Below are 19702 nucleotides of genomic sequence, written 5' to 3'. Positions count from 1 at the left end.
CGCAGCAACTCACCAAGACTCCTTAGGCAGCACCTTCCAAACCCACGCCCTCTACCATCTAGAAGGACAAGAGCAGCAGATACCTGGGACCCCCACCACCTAGAGGTTCCCCTCCGAGCCCCTCACCATCCCCACTGGGATATATATCGGCCGTTCCTTCACTGTCGCTGGGGCAAAATCCCGGAACTCCCTCCCTAACAGCACAGTGGGTGTACCTACACCTCACGGGACTGCAGCGGGTTCAAGAAGGCGGCTCACCCACCCCCTTCTCGAGGGGCAATTAGGGACGGGCGATAAATGCTGGGCCTGAGCCAGCGACGGACAGATCCTGAGGGTGGATGAGGAAAGGTGGTTGGTCAAATGTTCAAGAGGAGGTGGTAACACGGGCTTGCCGCCACGTGCCCAGTTGGGGCAGCCAGTCAGGTTTGGTGGAGATGGGTGTTTATTGGCCTGTTTACCTTTGGGGGAGACCCGGTTTGATGCCACTCTGAATGTGGATTATGCTCAGCTCCTGAATACTGCCCACACGGCTGACCGACATGGAGGAGTTCATCAGGCGGCTGGGCCGCCTCTTGACACGGCGTGGGCAGCAGGACATTCCCGATCCCTGATGGGAGGAGAGGGATGTGCTCCGGCTGCTGCGATATCCCAGAGAATCCGTCACGCAGGCCTCCGAGTATGTGCGTTCGTCCGTGAACTCGTGACACTGGCAGGAAGAGAGACAGGGGGGGTCAGTGAGGGCCAGGAGAGAACCGCGGAGTTCGCTCTGCATCCTGATCCTGAAGCACAACATTCCCAATCCGTCCCCATCCCATCACACCGACATTCCCAATCCCTCCCCATCCCATCCCAACGACATTCCCAAATCCCTCCCCATCCCATCACACCAACATTCTCAATCCCTCCCCATCCCATCCCAACAACATTCCCAAATCCCTCCCATCCCATCCCAACAATATTCCAAAATCCCTCCCCATCCCATCCCAACAACATTCCCAAATCCCTCCCATCCCATCACACAGACATTCCCAATCCTTCCCCATCCCATCACAACAACATTCCCAATCCCTCCTCCTCCCATCACACCAACATTCCCAATCCCTCCCCACCCCATCACACCAACATTCCCAATCCCTCCTCCTCCCATCACACCAACATTCCCAATCCCTCCAACTCCCATCACACCAACATTCACAATCCCTCCTCATCCCATCACACCAACATTCCCAATTACTCCCCATCCCATCACACCAACATTCCCAATCCCTGCCCATCCCATCACACCAACGTTCCCAATCCCTCCCCATCCCATCACACCAACATTCCCAATCCCTCCTCCTCCCATCACACCAACATTCCCAATCCCTCCAACTCCCATCACACCAACATTCCCAATCCCTCCTCATCCCATCACACCAACATTCCCAATTACTCCCCATCCCATCACACCAACATACCCAATCCCTCCCCATCCCATCACACCAACATTCCCAATCCCTCCCCATCCCATCACACCAACATTCCCAATCAATCCCCATCCCATCACACCAACGTTCCCAATCCCTCCCCATCCCATCACACCAACATTCCCAATCCCTCCCCATCCCATCACACCAACATTCCCAATCCCTCCCCATCCCATCACACCAACATTCCCAACCCCACCCCATTCCATCACACCAACATTCCCAATCCCTCCCCATCCCATCACACCAACATTCCCAATCCCTCCCCATCCCATCACACCAACATTCCCAATCCCTCCCCATCCCATCACACCTACATTCCCAACCCTTCCCATCCCATCACTTCAACATTCCCAATCCCTCCATCCCCATCACAGCAACATTCCCAATCCCTCCCCATCCCATCACACCAACATTCCAAATCCCTCCCCATCCCATCACACCAACATTCCCAATTTCTCCCCATCCCATCACACCAACATTCCCAATCCCTCCCATCCCATCACACCTACATTCCCAATCCTTCCCATCCCATCACTTCAACATTCCCAATCCCTCCATCCCCATCACAGCAACATTCCCAATCCCTCCCCATCCCATCACACCAACATTCCCAATCCCTCCCCATCCCATCACACCAACATTCCCAATTCCTCCCCATCCCATCACACTGACATTCCCAATCCCTCCCCATCCCATCACACCAACATTCCCAATCCCTCCCCATCCCATCACACCTACATTCCCAATCCTTCCCATCCCATCACTTCAACATTCCCAATCCCTCCATCCCCATCACAGCAACATTCCCAATCCCTCCCCATCCCATCACACCAACATTCCAAATCCCTCCCCATCCCATCACACCAACATTCCCAATCCCTCCCCATCCCATCACACCTACATTCCCAATTTCTCCCCATCCCATCACACAAACATTCCCAATCCCTCCCCGTCCCATCACACCGACATTCCCAATCCCTCCCCAACCCATCACACCAACATTCCCAATCCCTCCAACTCCCATCACACCAACATTCACAATCCCTCCTCATCCCATCACACCAACATTCCCAATCCCTCCCCATCCCATCACACCAACATTCCCAATCAATCCCCATCCCATCACACCAACATTCCCAATCTCTCCCCATCCCATCACACCAACATTCCCAATCCCTCCCCATCCCATCACACCCACATTCCCAATCCCTCTCCATACACACCCAGCCATTCCCAATCCCTCCCCACCCCATCACACCTACATTCCCAATCCTTCCCATCCCATCACTTCAACATTCCCAATCCCTCCATCCCCATCACAGCAACATTCCCAATCCCTCCCCATCCCATCACACCAACATTCCCAATCCCTCCCCATCCCATCACACCAACATTCCAAATCCCTCCCCATCCCATCACACCAACATTCCCAATCCCTCCCCATCCCATCACACCAACATTCCCAATCCATCCCCATCCCATCACACCAACATTCCCAATCTCTCCCCATCCCATCACACCAACATTCCCAACCCCTCCCCATCCCATCACACCAACATTCCCAATCCATCCCCATCCCATCACACCAACGTTCCCAATCCCTCCCCATCCCATCACACCAACATTCCCAATCTCTCCCCATCCCATCACACCAACATTCCCAATCCCTCCTCCTCCCATCACACCAACATTCCCAATCCATCCATCTCCCATCACACCAACATTCCCAATCTCTCCCCATCCCATCTTACCAACATTCCCAATCCCTCCCCATCCCATCACATCAACATTCCCAATCCCTCCCCATCCCATCACACCAACATTCCCAATCCCTCCATCTCCCATCACACCAACATTTCCAATCCCTCCCCATCCCATCACACCAACATTCCCAATCCCTCCCCATCCCATCACACCAACATTCCCAATCCCTCCCCATCCCTTCACACCAACATTCCCAATCCCTCCCCATCCCATCACACCAACATTCCCAATCCCTCCCCATCCCATCACACCAACATTCCCAATCCCTCCCCATCCCTTCACACCAACATTCCCAATCCCTCCCCATCCCATCACACCAACATTCCCAATCCCTCCCCATCCCTTCACACCAACATTCCCAATCCCTCCCCATCCCATCACACCAACATTCCCAATCCCTCCCCATCCCATCACACCAACATTCCCAATCCCTCCCCATCCCATCACACCAACATTCCCAATCCCTCCCCATCCCATCACACCAACATTCCCAATCCATCCCCATCCCATCACAGCGACATTCCCAATCCCTCCATCTCCCATCACACCATCATTCCCAATACCTCCCCATCCCATCACACCAACATTCCCAATCCCTCCCCATCCCATCACACCGACATTCCCAATCCCTCCCCATCCCATCACACCAACATTCCCAATCGCTCCCCATCCCATCACACCAACATTTCCAATCCCTCCCCATCCCATCACACCAACATTCCCAATCCCTCCCCCTCCCATCACACCGACGTTCCCAATCCCTCCCCATCCCATTACGCCAACATTCACAATCCCTCCCCATCCCATCACACCAACATTCCCAATCCCTTCCCATCCCATCACACTAACATTCCCAATCCCTCCCCATCCGATCACACCAACATTCCCAATCCCTGCCCACTCCATCACACCAACATTCCCAATCTCTCCCCATCCCATCACACCAACATTCCCAATCCCTCCCCATTCCATCACACCAACATTCCCAATCCCTCCCCATCCCATCACACCAACATTCCCAATCCCTCCATCTCCCATCACACCAACATTCCCAATCCCTCCCCATCCCATCACACCAACATTCCCAATCCTTCCCCATCCCATCACACAAACATTCCGAATCCCTCCCCATCACATCACACCAACATTCCCAATCCCTCCCCATCCCATCACACCAACATTCCCAATCCCTCCCCATCCCATCACACCAACATTCCCAATCCCTCCCCATCCCTTCACACCAACATTCCCAATCCCTCCCCATCCCATCACACCAACATTCCCAATCCCTCCCCATCCCATCACACCGACATTCCCAATCCCTCCCCATCCCATCACACCGATATTCCCAATCCCTCCCCATCCCTTCACACCAACATTCCCAATCCCTCCCCATCACACCAACATTCCCAATACCTCCCCATCCCTTCACACCAACATTCCCAATCCCTCCCCATCCCATCACACCGACATTCCCAATCCCTCCCCATCCCATCACACCGACATTCCCAATCCCTTCCCATCCCATCACACCAACATTCCCAATCCCTCCCCGTCCCATCACACCAACATTCCCAATCCCTCCCCATCCCATCCCGTCAATGCTCTGATCCCCTCCACCTCATGCCCGCAGTGTCCTGGCCAGGTTTAGGATTTGGGGAGGCAGAGTTGTGCGAGAGGCGGAGGGGAGGAAGTCCGGAGGAGAGAGTGAATCAGATGCTGATTTTCATCTGCCTCCTCTTCCATAACCGGAATTTCGTAGCGCAAGTGTGCGGGGGAATTGGACGGGTTGAATGGGCACGATTCGGTTCAGGAAACCTGTGTGCGTGCCCCCGTCTGTACCTGGAAGTGGTTCCAGTCCAGTGCCTCATGCCAACATGGCGAGACCCTTAACCACTCCTTTCCAAAGTCTGCCCTCCCCGCGGGGGATACGTGTGAGGACTGGGCGAACCATACGATGTCTACCATGCCAACGATGCCCGGTCTCCAAGACAAAGCCAGTGCCCAGGACTGGAGAGCCAGCGGGCATTTGGAATGGGCTGGTGGGTGTCAGTGAGCCTGGGTCTTGGGGAGGGATAGGAAAGCTGTCGCGGGCGGGAACGGCCCCCTCGGAAGGACGAATGTCTCACTGTAGTCTTCTCCAGGCAATGCAGGAGGTGATGATGTTGCCTTTCGAAGGCGGACCGATTTTTCCCCAGCAGAAGCTGCTGATCGGAGTCGTTATCCTGCAAGGAAAACAGCAGAGTGAGCGAACTGAGACTCAACCAATCACACAATACCCGAACGAAGCCAATGGGATCAGCATTGCTGTCCCAGGACAGACAAGGAGCGGTTCAGTTCAATCCCAGCATGCCCTGAGAATCACTCCTGCTCTAATACAGCTCCAATCGGTGTTCGGAAGCGCCCCCTGAATGAGATTCACAACCCGTTTCAGAGACAACGTTTCCAGGTGCTCGGTCACATTTCTACACATTTCACTCTGATCATGTGAGAGTGCCTTTAAGAAATGGGTGTTTATTGAATAGCTGTACTGGGCGTAACTTTAAGAAAGGGGTGTTTATTTGAGAGCTGGAGTGATGTCAGAGAGTGGGTGGAGCTGAGCTGTCTGTCTGCAATACTTTCGTTTTTGAGCAGGGTGCTATAGAGTGAGTTCTTAGTTTTGTTTTCAGAGAGAAGAGCTGCAGTGATAGCCAGCAGATGTTCATGGATCTCTCTGCAAACTACAGACTGTCTCCAAATCAATTGGGTGATCTCAAAGTGCTGACTGCTCTCAATAGTGAATTTAAACCTGATCTCTGTGTTAAAAAGGGTCTTTTGTCTTCTGGATGTTGTTTGGGAATTTATTAAGGGTTATCTATCGAGTACTGTATTCTTTGGTGATTTATTGGTGTTGATAGTTGTTCAGATGTTTACTAAGGGTTTATAAAATGTTAACTGGTTTCATAGATTAACATTGTTTTAATTTAAAAGTACTGAAGATTTCTGTTTGCATCACACCTGTAGAACATAGAACATTACAGCGCAGTACGGGCCCTTCGGCCCTCGATGTTGCGCCGACCCATGAAACCATCTGAAGCCTATCTGACCTACACTATTCCATTTTCATCCATATGTCTATCCCGTGACCACTTAAATGCCCTTAAATTTGGCGAGTCTACTACTGTTGCAGGCAGGGCGTTCCACACCCCTACTACTCTCTGAGTAAAGAAACTTCCTCTGACATCTAGAGTGGGCCGTGTGCTCCCCATACCACAATCTATTCAAAGTTGTGGGTCAGGTGAACTCCATGATACACTTTGGGGTTCTCTAAACCCTGGCCCATAACAAACTGGGGGCTCGTCCGGGATAAAAGTCTATCTATTGGATTGGCTTAGTGAACTTAATGACAGTGAGGGATGAGCATATTGTGGTTGCATTTCAGGTGTGCTATTCCAGCTTAAGTAGGGAGTGTGTTGTGGACAATGGCTCTTTCAGAGGCTCTGAAGTTTTTTTGGGGGTGGAGAATGTCACACGCAGTACCTTACGGACAGAGACTAAAAGCAGACTGTTAGATTTGGCAAAAACATTGCAGTTACCATTACCTGCCAAAATACGAAAAGATGAGGTAATTATGGCGGTGGCTAAGCATTTAAAGTTGCCTGAGATACAGTTTGACTCATTGGAAATGGCAAAAACAGTTACAAATTAAGCAACATGAACAGCAAAAAGAATTAAAGCAGCTTGAATACACAATGAGAGAAAAAGAAAGAATAGCCCGAGCAGAACAAAAAGAGAGAGAAAGAGAGATACAGATCATGGAAAGGGAAAAAGAGAGCGTTTGAACTTCAGAAAATGGCCATGAACATGACAGTCAGTTAAAATTGGCAGACGTAAAGGGAAACGATGATTGATGATCGTGATCAGGATAGTGAGAAAGAGCGTCATAGTCGAAGGCTTAGGGGGATCTATTGAAATATGTCCAGGCATTGCCAAGGTTTGATGAGAAGGAAGCTAAACAAATGGAATGGCCACAGGACATGTGGGTGTTACTGATTCAAACAAAGCTGGTAGGTCGAGCTAGTGAAGTGTTTGCATCGCTACCGGAGGAGGTATCTGGGACGTATGAGGAGGAGAAAAAATCCATCTTATGTGCAGATGGACTAGTGCCTGAAGCTTACAGACAAAGGTTTAGAAACGTAAGGAAAGAATTTGGTCAAACATATATGGAGTTTCAAAGGCTCAAACAGAGTAATTTTGATAGGTGGATAAGGGCTTTGGAAATAGACCAAACGTATGAAGCTCTCAGAGAAATTATATTTTTGGATGGATTTTAAAAATTTAATTCCTGATGTAGTGAGAGCTCATGTGGAAGAGCAGAGGGTTAAAACTGCGAGATTGGCAGCAGAAATGGCAGATGATTATGAATTAGTTCATAAATCAAAGATTGGTTTCCGACATCAGTTTCAGCCGGTGAGAGATAGAAACTGGGGACATGAGAAAGGGATTGTGCACAGTGGGAGTGAATGGGAAGGGGTTTGGGTCCATTGGGATTGTGCACAGTGGGAGTGAATGGGAAGGGGTTTGGGTCCATCGGGATTGTGCACAGTGGGAGTGAATGGGAAGGGGTTTGGGTCCATTGGGACTGCGGACAGTGGGAGTGAATGGGAAGGGGTTTGGGACCATTGGGATTGTGTACAGTGGGAGTGAATGGGAAAGGGTTTAGAACCATTGGGATTGTGGACAGTGGGAGTGAATGGGAAGGGGTTTGTGTCCATTGCAATTGTGCACAGTGGGAGTGAATGGGAAGGGGTTTGGGTCCATTGGGATTGTGTACAGTGGGAGTGAATGGGAAAGGGTTTAGAACCATTGGGATTGTGGACAGTGGGAGTGAATGGGAAGGGGTTTGTGTCCATTGCAATTGTGCACAGTGGGAGTGAATGGGAAGGGGTTTGGGTCCATTGGGATTGTGTACAGTGGGAGTGAATGGGAAGGGGTTTGGGTCCATTGGGATTGTGCATAGTGGGAGTGAATGGGAAGGGGTTTGTGTCCATTGAGGTTGTGCACAGTGGGATTTATGGGAAGGGGTTTGGGTCCATTGGGATTGTGCACAGTGGGAGTGAATGGGAAGGGGTTTGGGTCCATTGGGATTGTGTACAGTGGGAGTGAATGGGAAGGGGTTTGGGTCCATTGGGATTGTGTACAGTGGGAGTGAATGGGAAGGGGTTTGGGTCCATTGGGATTGTGTACAGTGGGAATGAACGGGAAGGGGCTTGGGTCCATTGGGATTGCGCACAGTGGGAGTGAATGGGATGGGGTTTGGGTCCATTGGGATTGTGCACAGTGGGAGTGAATGGGAAGGGGTTTGTGTCCATTGGGATTGTGTACAGTGGGAGTGAATGGGAAGGGGTTTGGGTCCATTGGGATTGTGTACAGTGGGAGTGAATGAGAAGGGGTTTGGGTCCATTGGGATTCTGCACAGTGGGAGTGAATGGGAAGGGGTTTGGGTCCATTGGGATTGTGTACAGTGGGAGTGAATGGGAAGGGGTTTGGGTCCATTGGGATTATGTACAATGGGAGTGAATGTGAAGGCGTTTGGGTCCATTGGGATTGTGGACAGTGGGAGTGAACGGGAAGGGGTTTGGGTCCATTGGGATTATGTACAATGGGAGTGAATGGGAAGGGGTTTGGGTCCATTGGGATTGTGGACAGTGGGAGTGAATGGGAAGGGGTTTGGGTCCATTGGAATTGTGTACAGTGGGAGTGAACGGGAAGGGGTTTGGGTCCATTGGGACTGCGGACAGTGGGAGTGAATGGGAAGGGGTTTGGGACCATTGGGATTGTGCGTAGTGGGAGTGAATGGGAAGGGGTTTGTGTCCATTGAGGTTGTGCACAGTGAGATTTATGGGAAGGGGTTTGGGTCCATTGGGATTGTGCACAGTGGGAGTGAATGGGAAGGGGTTTGGGTCCATTGGGATTGTGTACAGTGGGAGTGAATGGGAAGGGGTTTGGGTCCATTGGGACTGTGTACAGTGGGAGTGAATGGGAAGGGGTTTGGGTCCATTGGGATTGTGTACAGTGGGAATGAACGGGAAGGGGCTTGGGTCCATTGGGATTGCGCACAGCGGGAGTGAATGGGATGGGGTTTGAGTCCATTGGGATTGTGCACAGTGGGAGTGAATGGGAAGGGGTTTGTGTCCATTGCGATTGTGTACAGTGGGAGTGAATGGGAAGGGGTTTGGGTCCATTGGGATTGTGTACAGTGGGAGTGAATGGGAAGGGGTTTGGGTCCATTGGAATTGTGCACAGTGGGAGTGAATGGGAAGGGGTTTGGGTCCATTGGGATTGTGTACAGTGGGAGTGAATGGGAAGGGGTTTGGGTCCATTGGGATTGTGTACAGTGGGAGTGAATGGGAAGGGGTTTGTGTCCATTGGGATTATGTACAATGGGAGTGAATGGGAAGGGGTTTGTGTCCATTGGGATTATGTACAATGGGAGTGAATGGGAAGGGGTTTGTGTCCATTGGGATTATGTACAATGGGAGTGAATGGGAAGGGGTTTGGGTCCATTGGGATTGTGTAGAGTGGGAGTGAACGGGAAGGGGTTTGGGTCCATTGGGATTGTGCACAGTGGGAGTGAACGGGAAGGGGTTTGGGTCCATTGGGATTGTGTACAGTGGGAGTGAATGGGAAGGGGTTTGGGTCCATTGGGATTATGTACAATGGGAGTGAATGGGAAGGGGTTTGGGTCCATTGGGATTGTGGACAGTGGGAGTGAATGGGAAGGGGTTTGGGTCCATTGGAATTTTGTACAGTGGGAGTGAACGGGAAGGGGTTTGGGTCCATTGGGATTGTGAACAGTGGGAGTGAATGGGAAGGGGTTTGGGTCCATTGGGATTGTGTACAGTGGGAGTGAATGGGAAGGGGTTTGGGTCCATTGGAATTGTGCACAGTGGGAGTGAATGGGAAGGGGTTTGGGTCCATTGGGATTGTGTACAGTGGGAGTGTATGGGAAGGGGTTTGGGTCCATTGGGATTGTGTACAGTGGGAGTGAATGGGAAGGGGTTTGGGTCCATTGGGATTGTGTACAGTTGGAGTGAATGGGAAGGGGTTTGTGTCCATTGGGATTATGTACAATGGGAGTGAATGGGAAGGGGTTTGTGTCCATTGGGATTATGTACAATGGGAGTGAATGGGAAGGGGTTTGGGTCCATTGGGATTGTGTACAGTGGGAGTGAATGGGAAGGGGTTTGGGTCAATTGGGATTGTGTACAGTGGGAGTGAATGGGAAGGGGTTTGGGTCCATTGGGATTGTGCACAGTGGGAGTGAATGGGAAGGGGTTTGGGTCCATTGGGATTGTGCACAGTTTGAGTGAATGGGAAGGGTTTGGGTCCATTGGGATTGTGCACAGTGGGAGTGAACGGGAAGGGGTTTGGGTCCATTGGGATGGTGCACAGTGGGAGTGAATGGGAAGGGGTTTGGGTCCATTGGGATTGTGTACAGTGGGAGTGAACGGGAAGGGGTTTGGGTCCATTGGGATTGTGTACAGTGGGAGTGAACTGGGAAGGGGTTTGGGTCCATTGGGATTGTGCACAGTGGGAGTGAACGGGAAGGGGTTTGTGTCCATTGGGATTGTGGACAGTGGGAGTGAACGGGAAGGGGTTTGGGTCCATTGGGATTGTGATAATATTAATTGCTCCCTGAAATCGCCGACCATGTCTCAGTGATGAGGAGGCTGTGAGATGCCAGTGTTGCCACGAGACGCACACGCCAGGAATGAACGCACATGTGTGGAGTTAAGAATGTCTCACTCTCGAGTCGTGTTGTCTGTTGAAATATCTCCAGGCAATAACAATCGTACCGGATTTAATCCCCCACCTTCCTTATACCTCAGGAAGGCATTCGTTGTTCCGGATTTTGCCAAGCGAATCCTTGCCACGCGGACTTTCTAGGCAAGAGCAGAAGCAGACATTGTCGATCGTTACTCCAACCGAGGCAACATCAAACACACATCAGTAATGAGAAATGTTTAAACTTCAGCAGCACAGGGTTAGATACAGAGTAAAGCTCCCTCTACACTGTCCCCATCAAACACTCCCAGGACAGGTACAGCGCAGGGTTAGATACAGAGTAAAGCTCCCTCTACACTGTCCCCATCAAACACTCCCAGAACAGGTACAGCACGGGGTTAGATACAGAGTAAAGCTCCCTCTACACTGTCCCCATCAAACACTCCCAGGACAGGTACAGCACGGGGTTAGATACAGAGTAAAGCTCCCTCTACACTGTCCCCATCAAAAACTCCCAGGACAGGTACAGCACGGGGTTAGATACAGAGTAAAGCTCCCTCTACACTGTCCCCATCAAACACTCCCAGGACAGGTACAGCACGGGGTTAGATACAGAGTAAAGCTGCCTCTACACTGTCCCCATCAAACACTCCCAGGACAGGTACAGCACGGGGTTAGATACAGAGTAAAGCTCCCTCTACACTGTCCCCATCAAACACTCCCAGGACAGGTACAGCACGGGGTTAGATACAGAGTAAAGCTCCCTCTACACTGTCCCCATCAAACACTCCCAGGACAGGTACAGCACGGGGTTAGATACAGAGTAAAGCTCCCTCTACACTGTACCCATCAAACACTCCCAGGACAGGTACAGCACGGGGTTAGATACAGAGTAAAGCTCCCTCTACACTGTCCCCATCAAACACTCCCAGGACAGGTACAGCACGGGGTTAGATACAGGACAGGATTAAGTACACGGGGTTGGGTACAGGGGGCTGTGTAAACGGGGTTTGGTACACGGGTTTGGGTACACGGGGTTAGGAACACGGGGTTAGGTAGACGGGGTTGGGTACACGGGGCTGGGTAAACGAGGTTAGGTACACGGGTTGGGTACACGGGTTTGGGTACACGGGGTTTGGTACACGGAGTTGGGTACACGGAGTTGGGTACACGGGGTTGGGTACACGGGGCTGGGTACACGGGGCTGGGTACACGGGGCTGGGTACACGGAGTTGGGTACACGGGTTTGGTACACGGAGTTGGGTACACGGGCTTGGGTACACGGGGCTGGGTACACGGGGCTGGGTACACGGGGCTGGGTACACGGGGCTGGGTACACGGGGCTGGGTACACGGGGCTGGGTACACGGGGCTGGGTACACGGGGCTGGGTACACGGGTTTGGGTACATGGAGTTGGGTACACGGGGTTAGATACACAGGGATAGGTACACGGGTTTGGTACACGGAGTTGGGTACATGGGGCTGGGTACACTGGGCTGGGTATACGGGGCTGGGTACACGGGGTTGGGTACACGGGGTTTGGTACACGGGGCTGGGTACACGGGATTAGGTACACGGGTTTGGGTACACGGGGTTGGGTACACGGGGCTGGGTACCCGGGGCTGGGTACACAGGGCTGGGTACACGGGGTTAGGTACACGGAGCTGGGTACACGGGGTTGGGTACACGGGGCTGGGTACACGGGGTTGGGTACACGGGGTTGGATACACGGGGTTAGGTACACGGGGTTGGGTACACGGGGCTGGGTACACGGGGCTGGGTACACGGGGTTGGGTACACGGGGTTGGGTACACGGGGTTGGGTACACGGGGCTGGGTACACGGGGTTGGTTACACGGGGCTGGGTACACGGGGCTGGGTACACGGGGTTGGTAACACGGGGTTGGGTACACGGGGCTGGGTACACGGGTCTGGGTACACGGGGCTGGGTACACGGGGCTGGGTACACGGGGCTGGGTACACGGGGCTGGTTACACGGGGCTGGGGACACGGGGCTGGGGACACGGGGCTGGGTACACGGGGTTGTGTACACGGGGCTGGGGACACGGGGCTGGGTACACGGGGTTGGGTACACAGGGCTGGGGACACGGGGCTGGGTACACGGGGCTGGGTACACGGGGCTGGGTACACAGGGTTGTGTACACGGGGCTGGGTACACGGGGTTGTGTACACGGGGTTGGGTACACGGGGTTGGGTACACGGGGCTGGGTACGGGGGCTGGGTACATGGGGCTGGGTACATGGGGTTGGGTACACGGGGTGGGTACACGGGGCTGGGTACACGGGGCTGGGTACACGGGGTTGTGTACACGGGGTTGGGTACCCGGGGCTGGGTACACGGGGCTGGGTACACGGGGTTGGGTACACGGGGGTGGGTACACGGGGCTGGGTACACGGGGCAGGGCACACGGGGCTGGGTACACGGGGCTGGGTACACGGGGCTGGGTACACGGGGTTTGGTACACGGGGTTGGGTACACGGGGCTGGGTACACGGTGTTGGGTACACGGTGTTGGGTACACGGAGCTGGGTACACGGGGCTGGGTACACGGGGCTGGGTACACGGGGTTGGGTACACGGGGCTGGGTACACGGGGTTGTGTACACGGGGCTGGGTACACGGGGTTGGGTACACGGGGTTGGGTACACGGGGATGGGTACACGGGGCTGGGTACACGGGGCTGGGTACACGGGGCTGGGTACACGGGGCTGGGTACACGGGGTTGGGTACACGGTGTTGGGTACACGGGGCTGGGTACACGGGGCTGGGTACACGGGGCTGGGTATACGGGGCTGGGTATACGGGGCTGGTAACACGGGGTTGGGTACACGGGGCTGGGTACACGGGGCTGGGTACACGGGGCTGGGTACACAGGGTTGGATACAGGGCATTGTGTACACGGTGTTGGGTACACGGGGTTGGGTACACGGGGCTGGGTACACGGGGCTGGGTACACGGGGCTGGGTACACGGTGTTGGGTACACGGGGCTGGGTATACGGGACTGGGTACACGGTGTTGGGTACACGGGGCTGGGTACACAGGGCTGAGTACACGGGGTTGGGTACACGGGGTTGGGTACACGGGGTTGTGTTCAGGGGGCAGGGTACACGGGGCTGGGTACATGGGGCTGGGTACACGGGGCTGGGTACACGGGGTTGGATACACGGGGCTGGGTACACGGGGTTGGGTACACGGGGCTGGGTACACGGGGTTGGGTACACGGGGCTGGGTACACGGGGTTGGGTACACGGGGCTGGGTACACGGGGCTGGGTACACGGTGTTGGGTACACGGGGCTGGGTACACGGAGCTGGGTACACGGTGTTGGGTACACGGGGCTGGGTACACGGTGTTGGGTACACGGGGCTGGGTACACGGGGCTGGGTACACGGGGCTGGGTACACGGAGCTGGGTACACGGTGTTGGGTACACGGGGCTGGGTACACGGGGTTGGGTACACGGGGCTGGGTACACGGGGTTGGGTACACGGAACTGGGAAAACGGGGTTGGGTACACGGGGCTGGGTACACGGGGTTGGGTACACGGGGCTGGGTACACGGGGTTGTGTTCAGGGGGCTGGGTACACGGTGTTGGGTACACGGGGCTGGGTACACGGGGTTGGGTACACGGGGCTGGGTACACGGTGTTGGGTACACGGGGCTGGGTACACGGGGCTGGGTACACGGGGCTGGGTACACGGGGTTGGGTACACGGGGCTGGGTACACGGGGCTGGGTACACGGGGTTGGGTACATAGGGCTGGGTACACGGTGTTTGGTACACGGGGCTGGGTACACGGGGCTGGGTACACGGTGTTGGGTACACGGGGCTGGGTACACGGGGCTGGGTACACGGGGCTGGGTACACGGGGTGGGTACACGGGGCTGGGTACACGGGTGGGTACACGGGGTTTGTGTTCACGGGGCTGGGTACACGGGCTGGGTACACGGGGCTGGGTACACGGGGCTGGGTACACGGGCTGGGTACACGGGGCTGGGTACACGGGGTTGGGTACACGGGGCTGGGTACACGGGGCTGGGTACACGGGGCTGGGTACACGGGGCTGGGTACACGGGGCTGGGTACACGGGGTTGGGTACACGGGGTGGGGTACACGGGGCTGGGTACACGGGGCTGGGTACACGGGGCTGGGTAACGGGGCTGGGTACAACGGGCTGGGTACACGGGGCTGGGTACACGGGGCTTGGGTACCTAGGGCTGGGTACACGGTGTTGGGTACACGGGGTCTGGGTACACGGGGCTGGGTACACGGTTTTGGGTACACGGGGCTGGGTACACGGGGCTTGGGTACACGGGGCTGGGTACACGGTGTTGGGTACACGGGGTTGGGTACACGGGGTTGGGTACACGGGGTTGGGTACACGGGGTTGGGTACACGGGGTTGGGTACACGGGGCTGGGTACACGGGGCTGGGTACACGGGGCTGGGTACACGGGGCTGGGTACACGGGGTTGGGTACATAGGGCTGGGTACTCGGTGTTTGGTACACGGGGCTGGGTACACGGGGCTGGGTACACGGTTTTGGGTACACGGGGCTGGGTACACGGTGTTGGGTACACGGTGTTGGGTACACGGGGCTGGGTACACAGTGTTGGGTACACGGGGCTGGGTACACGGGGCTGGGTACACGGGGCTGGGTACACGGTGTTGGGTAGACGGGGTTGGGTACACGGGGCTGGGTACACGGGGCTGGGTACACGGGGTTGTGTACACGGGGTTGGGTACCCGGGGCTGGGTACACGGGGCTGGGTACACGGGGTTTGGTACACGGGGTTGGGTACACGGGGCTGGGTACACGGGGCTGGGAACCCGGGACTGGGCACACGGGGCTGGGTACACGGGGCTGTGTACACAGGGCTGGGTACACGGGGCTGGGTACACGGGGCTGGGTACACGGGGTTGGGTACATGGGGCTGGGTACACGGGGTTGTGTACACGGGGCTGGGTACACGGGGCTGGGTACACGGGGCTGGGTACACGGGGCTGGGTACATGGGGTTGTGTACACGGGGTTGGGTACATGGGGATGGGTACACGGGGCTGGGTATACGGGGCTGGGTACACGGGGCTGGGTACACGGGGCTGGGTACACGGGGCTGGGTACACGGGGTTGGGTACACGGTGTTGGGTACACGGGGCTGGGTACACGGGGCTGGGTACACGGGGCTGGGTATACGGGGCTGGGTACACTGGGTTGGGTACACGGGGCTGGGTACACGGGGCTGGGTACACAGGGTTGGATACAGGGCATTGTGTACACGGTGTTGGGTACACGGGGTTGGGTACACGGGGCTGGGTACACGGGGCTGGGTACACGGGGCTGGGTACACGGTGTTGGGTACACGGGGCTGGGTATACGGGACTGGGTATACGGTGTTGGGTACACGGGGCTGGGTACACAGGGCTGAGTACATGGGGTTGGGTACACGGGGTTGGGTACACGGGGTTGTGTTCAGGGGGCAGGGTACACGGGGCTGGGTACATGGGGCTGGGTACACGGTGTTGGGTACACGGGGTTGGGTACACGGGGCTGGGTACACGGGGTTGGGTACACGGGGCTGGGTACACGGGGTTGGGTACACGGGGCTGGGTACACGGGGTTGGGTACACGGGGCTGGGTACACGGGGCTGGGTACACGGTGTTGGGTACACGGGGCTGGGTACACGGAGCTGGGTACACGGTGTTGGGTACACGGGGCTGGGTACATGGTGTTGGGTACACGGGGCTGGGTACACGGGGCTGGGTACACGGAGCTGGGTACACGGTGTTGGGTACACGGGGCTGGGTACACGGGGTTGGGTACACGGGGCTGGGTACACGGGGTTGGGTACACGGAACTGGGTACACGGGGTTGGGTACACGGGGCTGGGTACACGGGGTTGGGTACACGGGGCTGGGTACACGGGGTTGGGTACACGGGGCTGGGTACACGGGGTTGTGTTCAGGGGGCTGGGTACACGGTGTTGGGTACACGGGGCTGGGTACACGGGGTTGGGTACACGGGGCTGGGTACACGGTGTTGGGTACACGGGGCTGGGTACACGGGGCTGGGTACACGGGGCTGGGTACACGGGGTTGGGTACACGGGGCTGGGTACACGGGGCTGGGTACACGGGGTTGGGTACATAGGGCTGGGTACACGGTGTTTGGTACACGGGGCTGGGTACACGGGGCTGGGTACACGGTGTTGGGTACACGGGGCTGGGTACACGGGGCTGGGTACACGGGGCTGGGTACACGGGGCTGGGTACACGGGGTTGGGTACACGGGGCTGGGTACACTGGGTTGGGTACACGGAACTGGGTACACGGGGTTGGGTACACGGGGCTGGGTACACGGGGCTGGGTACACGGGGCTGGGTACACGGGGCTGGGTACACGGTGTTGGGTACACGGGGCTGGGTACACGGGGCTGGGTACACGGGGCTGGGTACACGGGGCTGGGTACACGGTGTTGGGTACACGGGGCTGGGTACACGGGGTTGTGTTCAGGGGGCTGGGTACACGGTGTTGGGTACACGGGGCTGGGTACACGGGGCTGGGTACACGGTGTTGGGTACACGGGGCTGGGTACACGGGGTTGGGTACACGGGGTGGGTACACGGGGCTGGGTACACGGGGCTGGGTACACGGGGCTGGGTACACGGGGCTGGGTACACGGGGCTGGGTACACGGGGCTGGGTACACGGGGCTGGGTACACGGGGTTGGGTACACGGGGTGGTGTACACGGGGCTGGGTACACGGGGCTGGGTACACGGGGCTGGGTACACGGGGCTGGGTACACGGGGCTGGGTACACGGGGTTGGGTACATAGGGCTGGGTACACGGTGTTTGGTACACGGGGCTGGGTACACGGGGCTGGGTACACGGTTTTGGGTACACGGGGCTGGGTACACGGTGTTGGGTACACGGGGCTGGGTACACGGTGTTGGGTACACGGGGTTGGGTACACGGGGTTGGGTACACGGGGTTGGGTACACGGGGTTGGGTACACGGGGCTGGTTACACGGGGCTGGGTACACGGGGCTGGGTACACGGGGCTGGGTACACGGGGCTGGGTACACGGGGCTGGGTACACGGGGCTGGGTACACGGGGCTGGGTACACGGGGTTGGGTACACGGGGTGGTGTACACGGGGCTGGGTACACGGGGCTGGGTACACGGGGCTGGGTACACGGGGCTGGGTACACGGGGCTGGGTACACGGGGCTGGGTACACGGTGTTTGGTACACGGGGCTGGGTACACGGGGCTGGGTACACGGTTTTGGGTACACGGGGCTGGGTACACGGTGCTGGGTACACGGGGCTGGGTACACGGTGTTGGGTACACGGGGTTGGGTACACGGGGTTGGGTACACGGGGTTGGGTACACGGGGCTGGTTACACGGGGCTGGGTACACGGGGCTGGGTACACGGGGCTGGGTACACGGGGCTGGGTACACGGGGTTGGGTACATAGGGCTGGGTACTCGGTGTTTGGTACACGGGGCTGGGTACACGGGGCTGGGTACACGGTTTTGGGTACACGGGGCTGGGTACACGGTGTTGGGTACACGGGGCTGGGTACACGGGGCTGGGTACACGGTGTTGGGTACACGGGGCTGGGTACACGGGGCTGGGTACACGGGGCTGGGTACACGGTGTTGGGTACACGGGGCTGGGTACACGGGGCTGGGTACACGGGGCTGGGTACACGGGGCTGGGTACACGGGGTTGGGTACACGGGGTTGGGTACACGGGGCTGGGTACACGGGGTTGGGTACACGGGGTTGGGTACACGGGGCTGGGTACACGGGGCTGGGTACACGGTGTTGGGTACACGGGGTTGGGTACACGGGGCTGGGTACACGGGGCTGGGTACACGGGGCTGGGTACACGGGGTTGGGTACACGGGGCTGGGTACACGGGGCTGGGTACACGGGGCTGGGTACACGGGGCTGGGTACACGGGGCTGGGTACACGGTGTTGGGTACACGGGGCTGGGTACACGGGGCTGGGTACACGGGGCTGGGTACACGGGGCTGGGTACACGGGGCTGGGTACACGGGGTTGGGTACACGGGGCTGGGTACACGGGGCTGGGTACACGGGGCTGGGTACACGGGGCTGGGTACCGCTCCTACCTGCTGTGCTTTGATCTTGTCTGCTCGCTGGTTTTGATGGTAGATGCGACTGAAATTGGAAACGATGACAGGAACCGGCAGAGCGATGACCAAAACTCCACTTAAAGAACAAATGGAGCCGAAGATTTTTCCAGCGATTGATTCGGGGACCATGTCTCCATAACTGGGAAATACAGAAGGGTTTTCATTGGCATGGTGCCCATTTACCGCAGAAAGTGCAATCACAACACTGCCCTGACTGAGCAGTGGCATCCTGCAGAGTGGCACGTGGATCAATCCAACCCACTGCTCACACACACTCTGCTCACACTGACTCTCTGCTCACACTGACTCTGCTTACACACTCTCTGCTCACACACACTCTGCTCACACTGACTCTCTGCTCACACTGACTCTGCTCACACTGACTGCTCTCACTGACTCTGCTCTCACTGACTCTGCTCACACACACTCTGCTCACACTGACTCTCTGCTCACACTGACTCTGCTCACACTGACTGCTCTCACTGACTCTGCTCTCACTGACTCTGCTCACACTGACTCT

At 56.7% G+C, this 19702-nt stretch overlaps 1 protein-coding gene across 1 annotated transcript; it reads right to left on the bottom strand.

Moving 5' to 3' along the window:
- Nucleotides 1–458: 458 nt before the first annotated feature.
- On the bottom strand, nt 459–19410 carry LOC119961390 (potassium voltage-gated channel subfamily D member 1-like; the record flags this gene model as incomplete). The annotated part of the gene is made up of 4 exons (XM_038788780.1): nt 19159–19410; nt 11072–11158; nt 5363–5458; nt 459–706 (listed from the first exon to the last, which is right to left on the bottom strand). Coding segments are annotated over exons 1-4 (683 nt in total), but the record flags the coding sequence as incomplete, so codon positions are not given.
- Nucleotides 19411–19702: the final 292 nt, after the last annotated feature.

The sequence above is a fragment of the Scyliorhinus canicula genome, unplaced genomic scaffold, assembly GCF_902713615.1.
Source record: "Scyliorhinus canicula unplaced genomic scaffold, sScyCan1.1, whole genome shotgun sequence".
NCBI lineage: Eukaryota > Metazoa > Chordata > Chondrichthyes > Carcharhiniformes > Scyliorhinidae > Scyliorhinus > Scyliorhinus canicula.
Note: the sequence above shows the minus strand (reverse complement) of the source record. Positions and strands in the feature narration are given on the sequence as shown.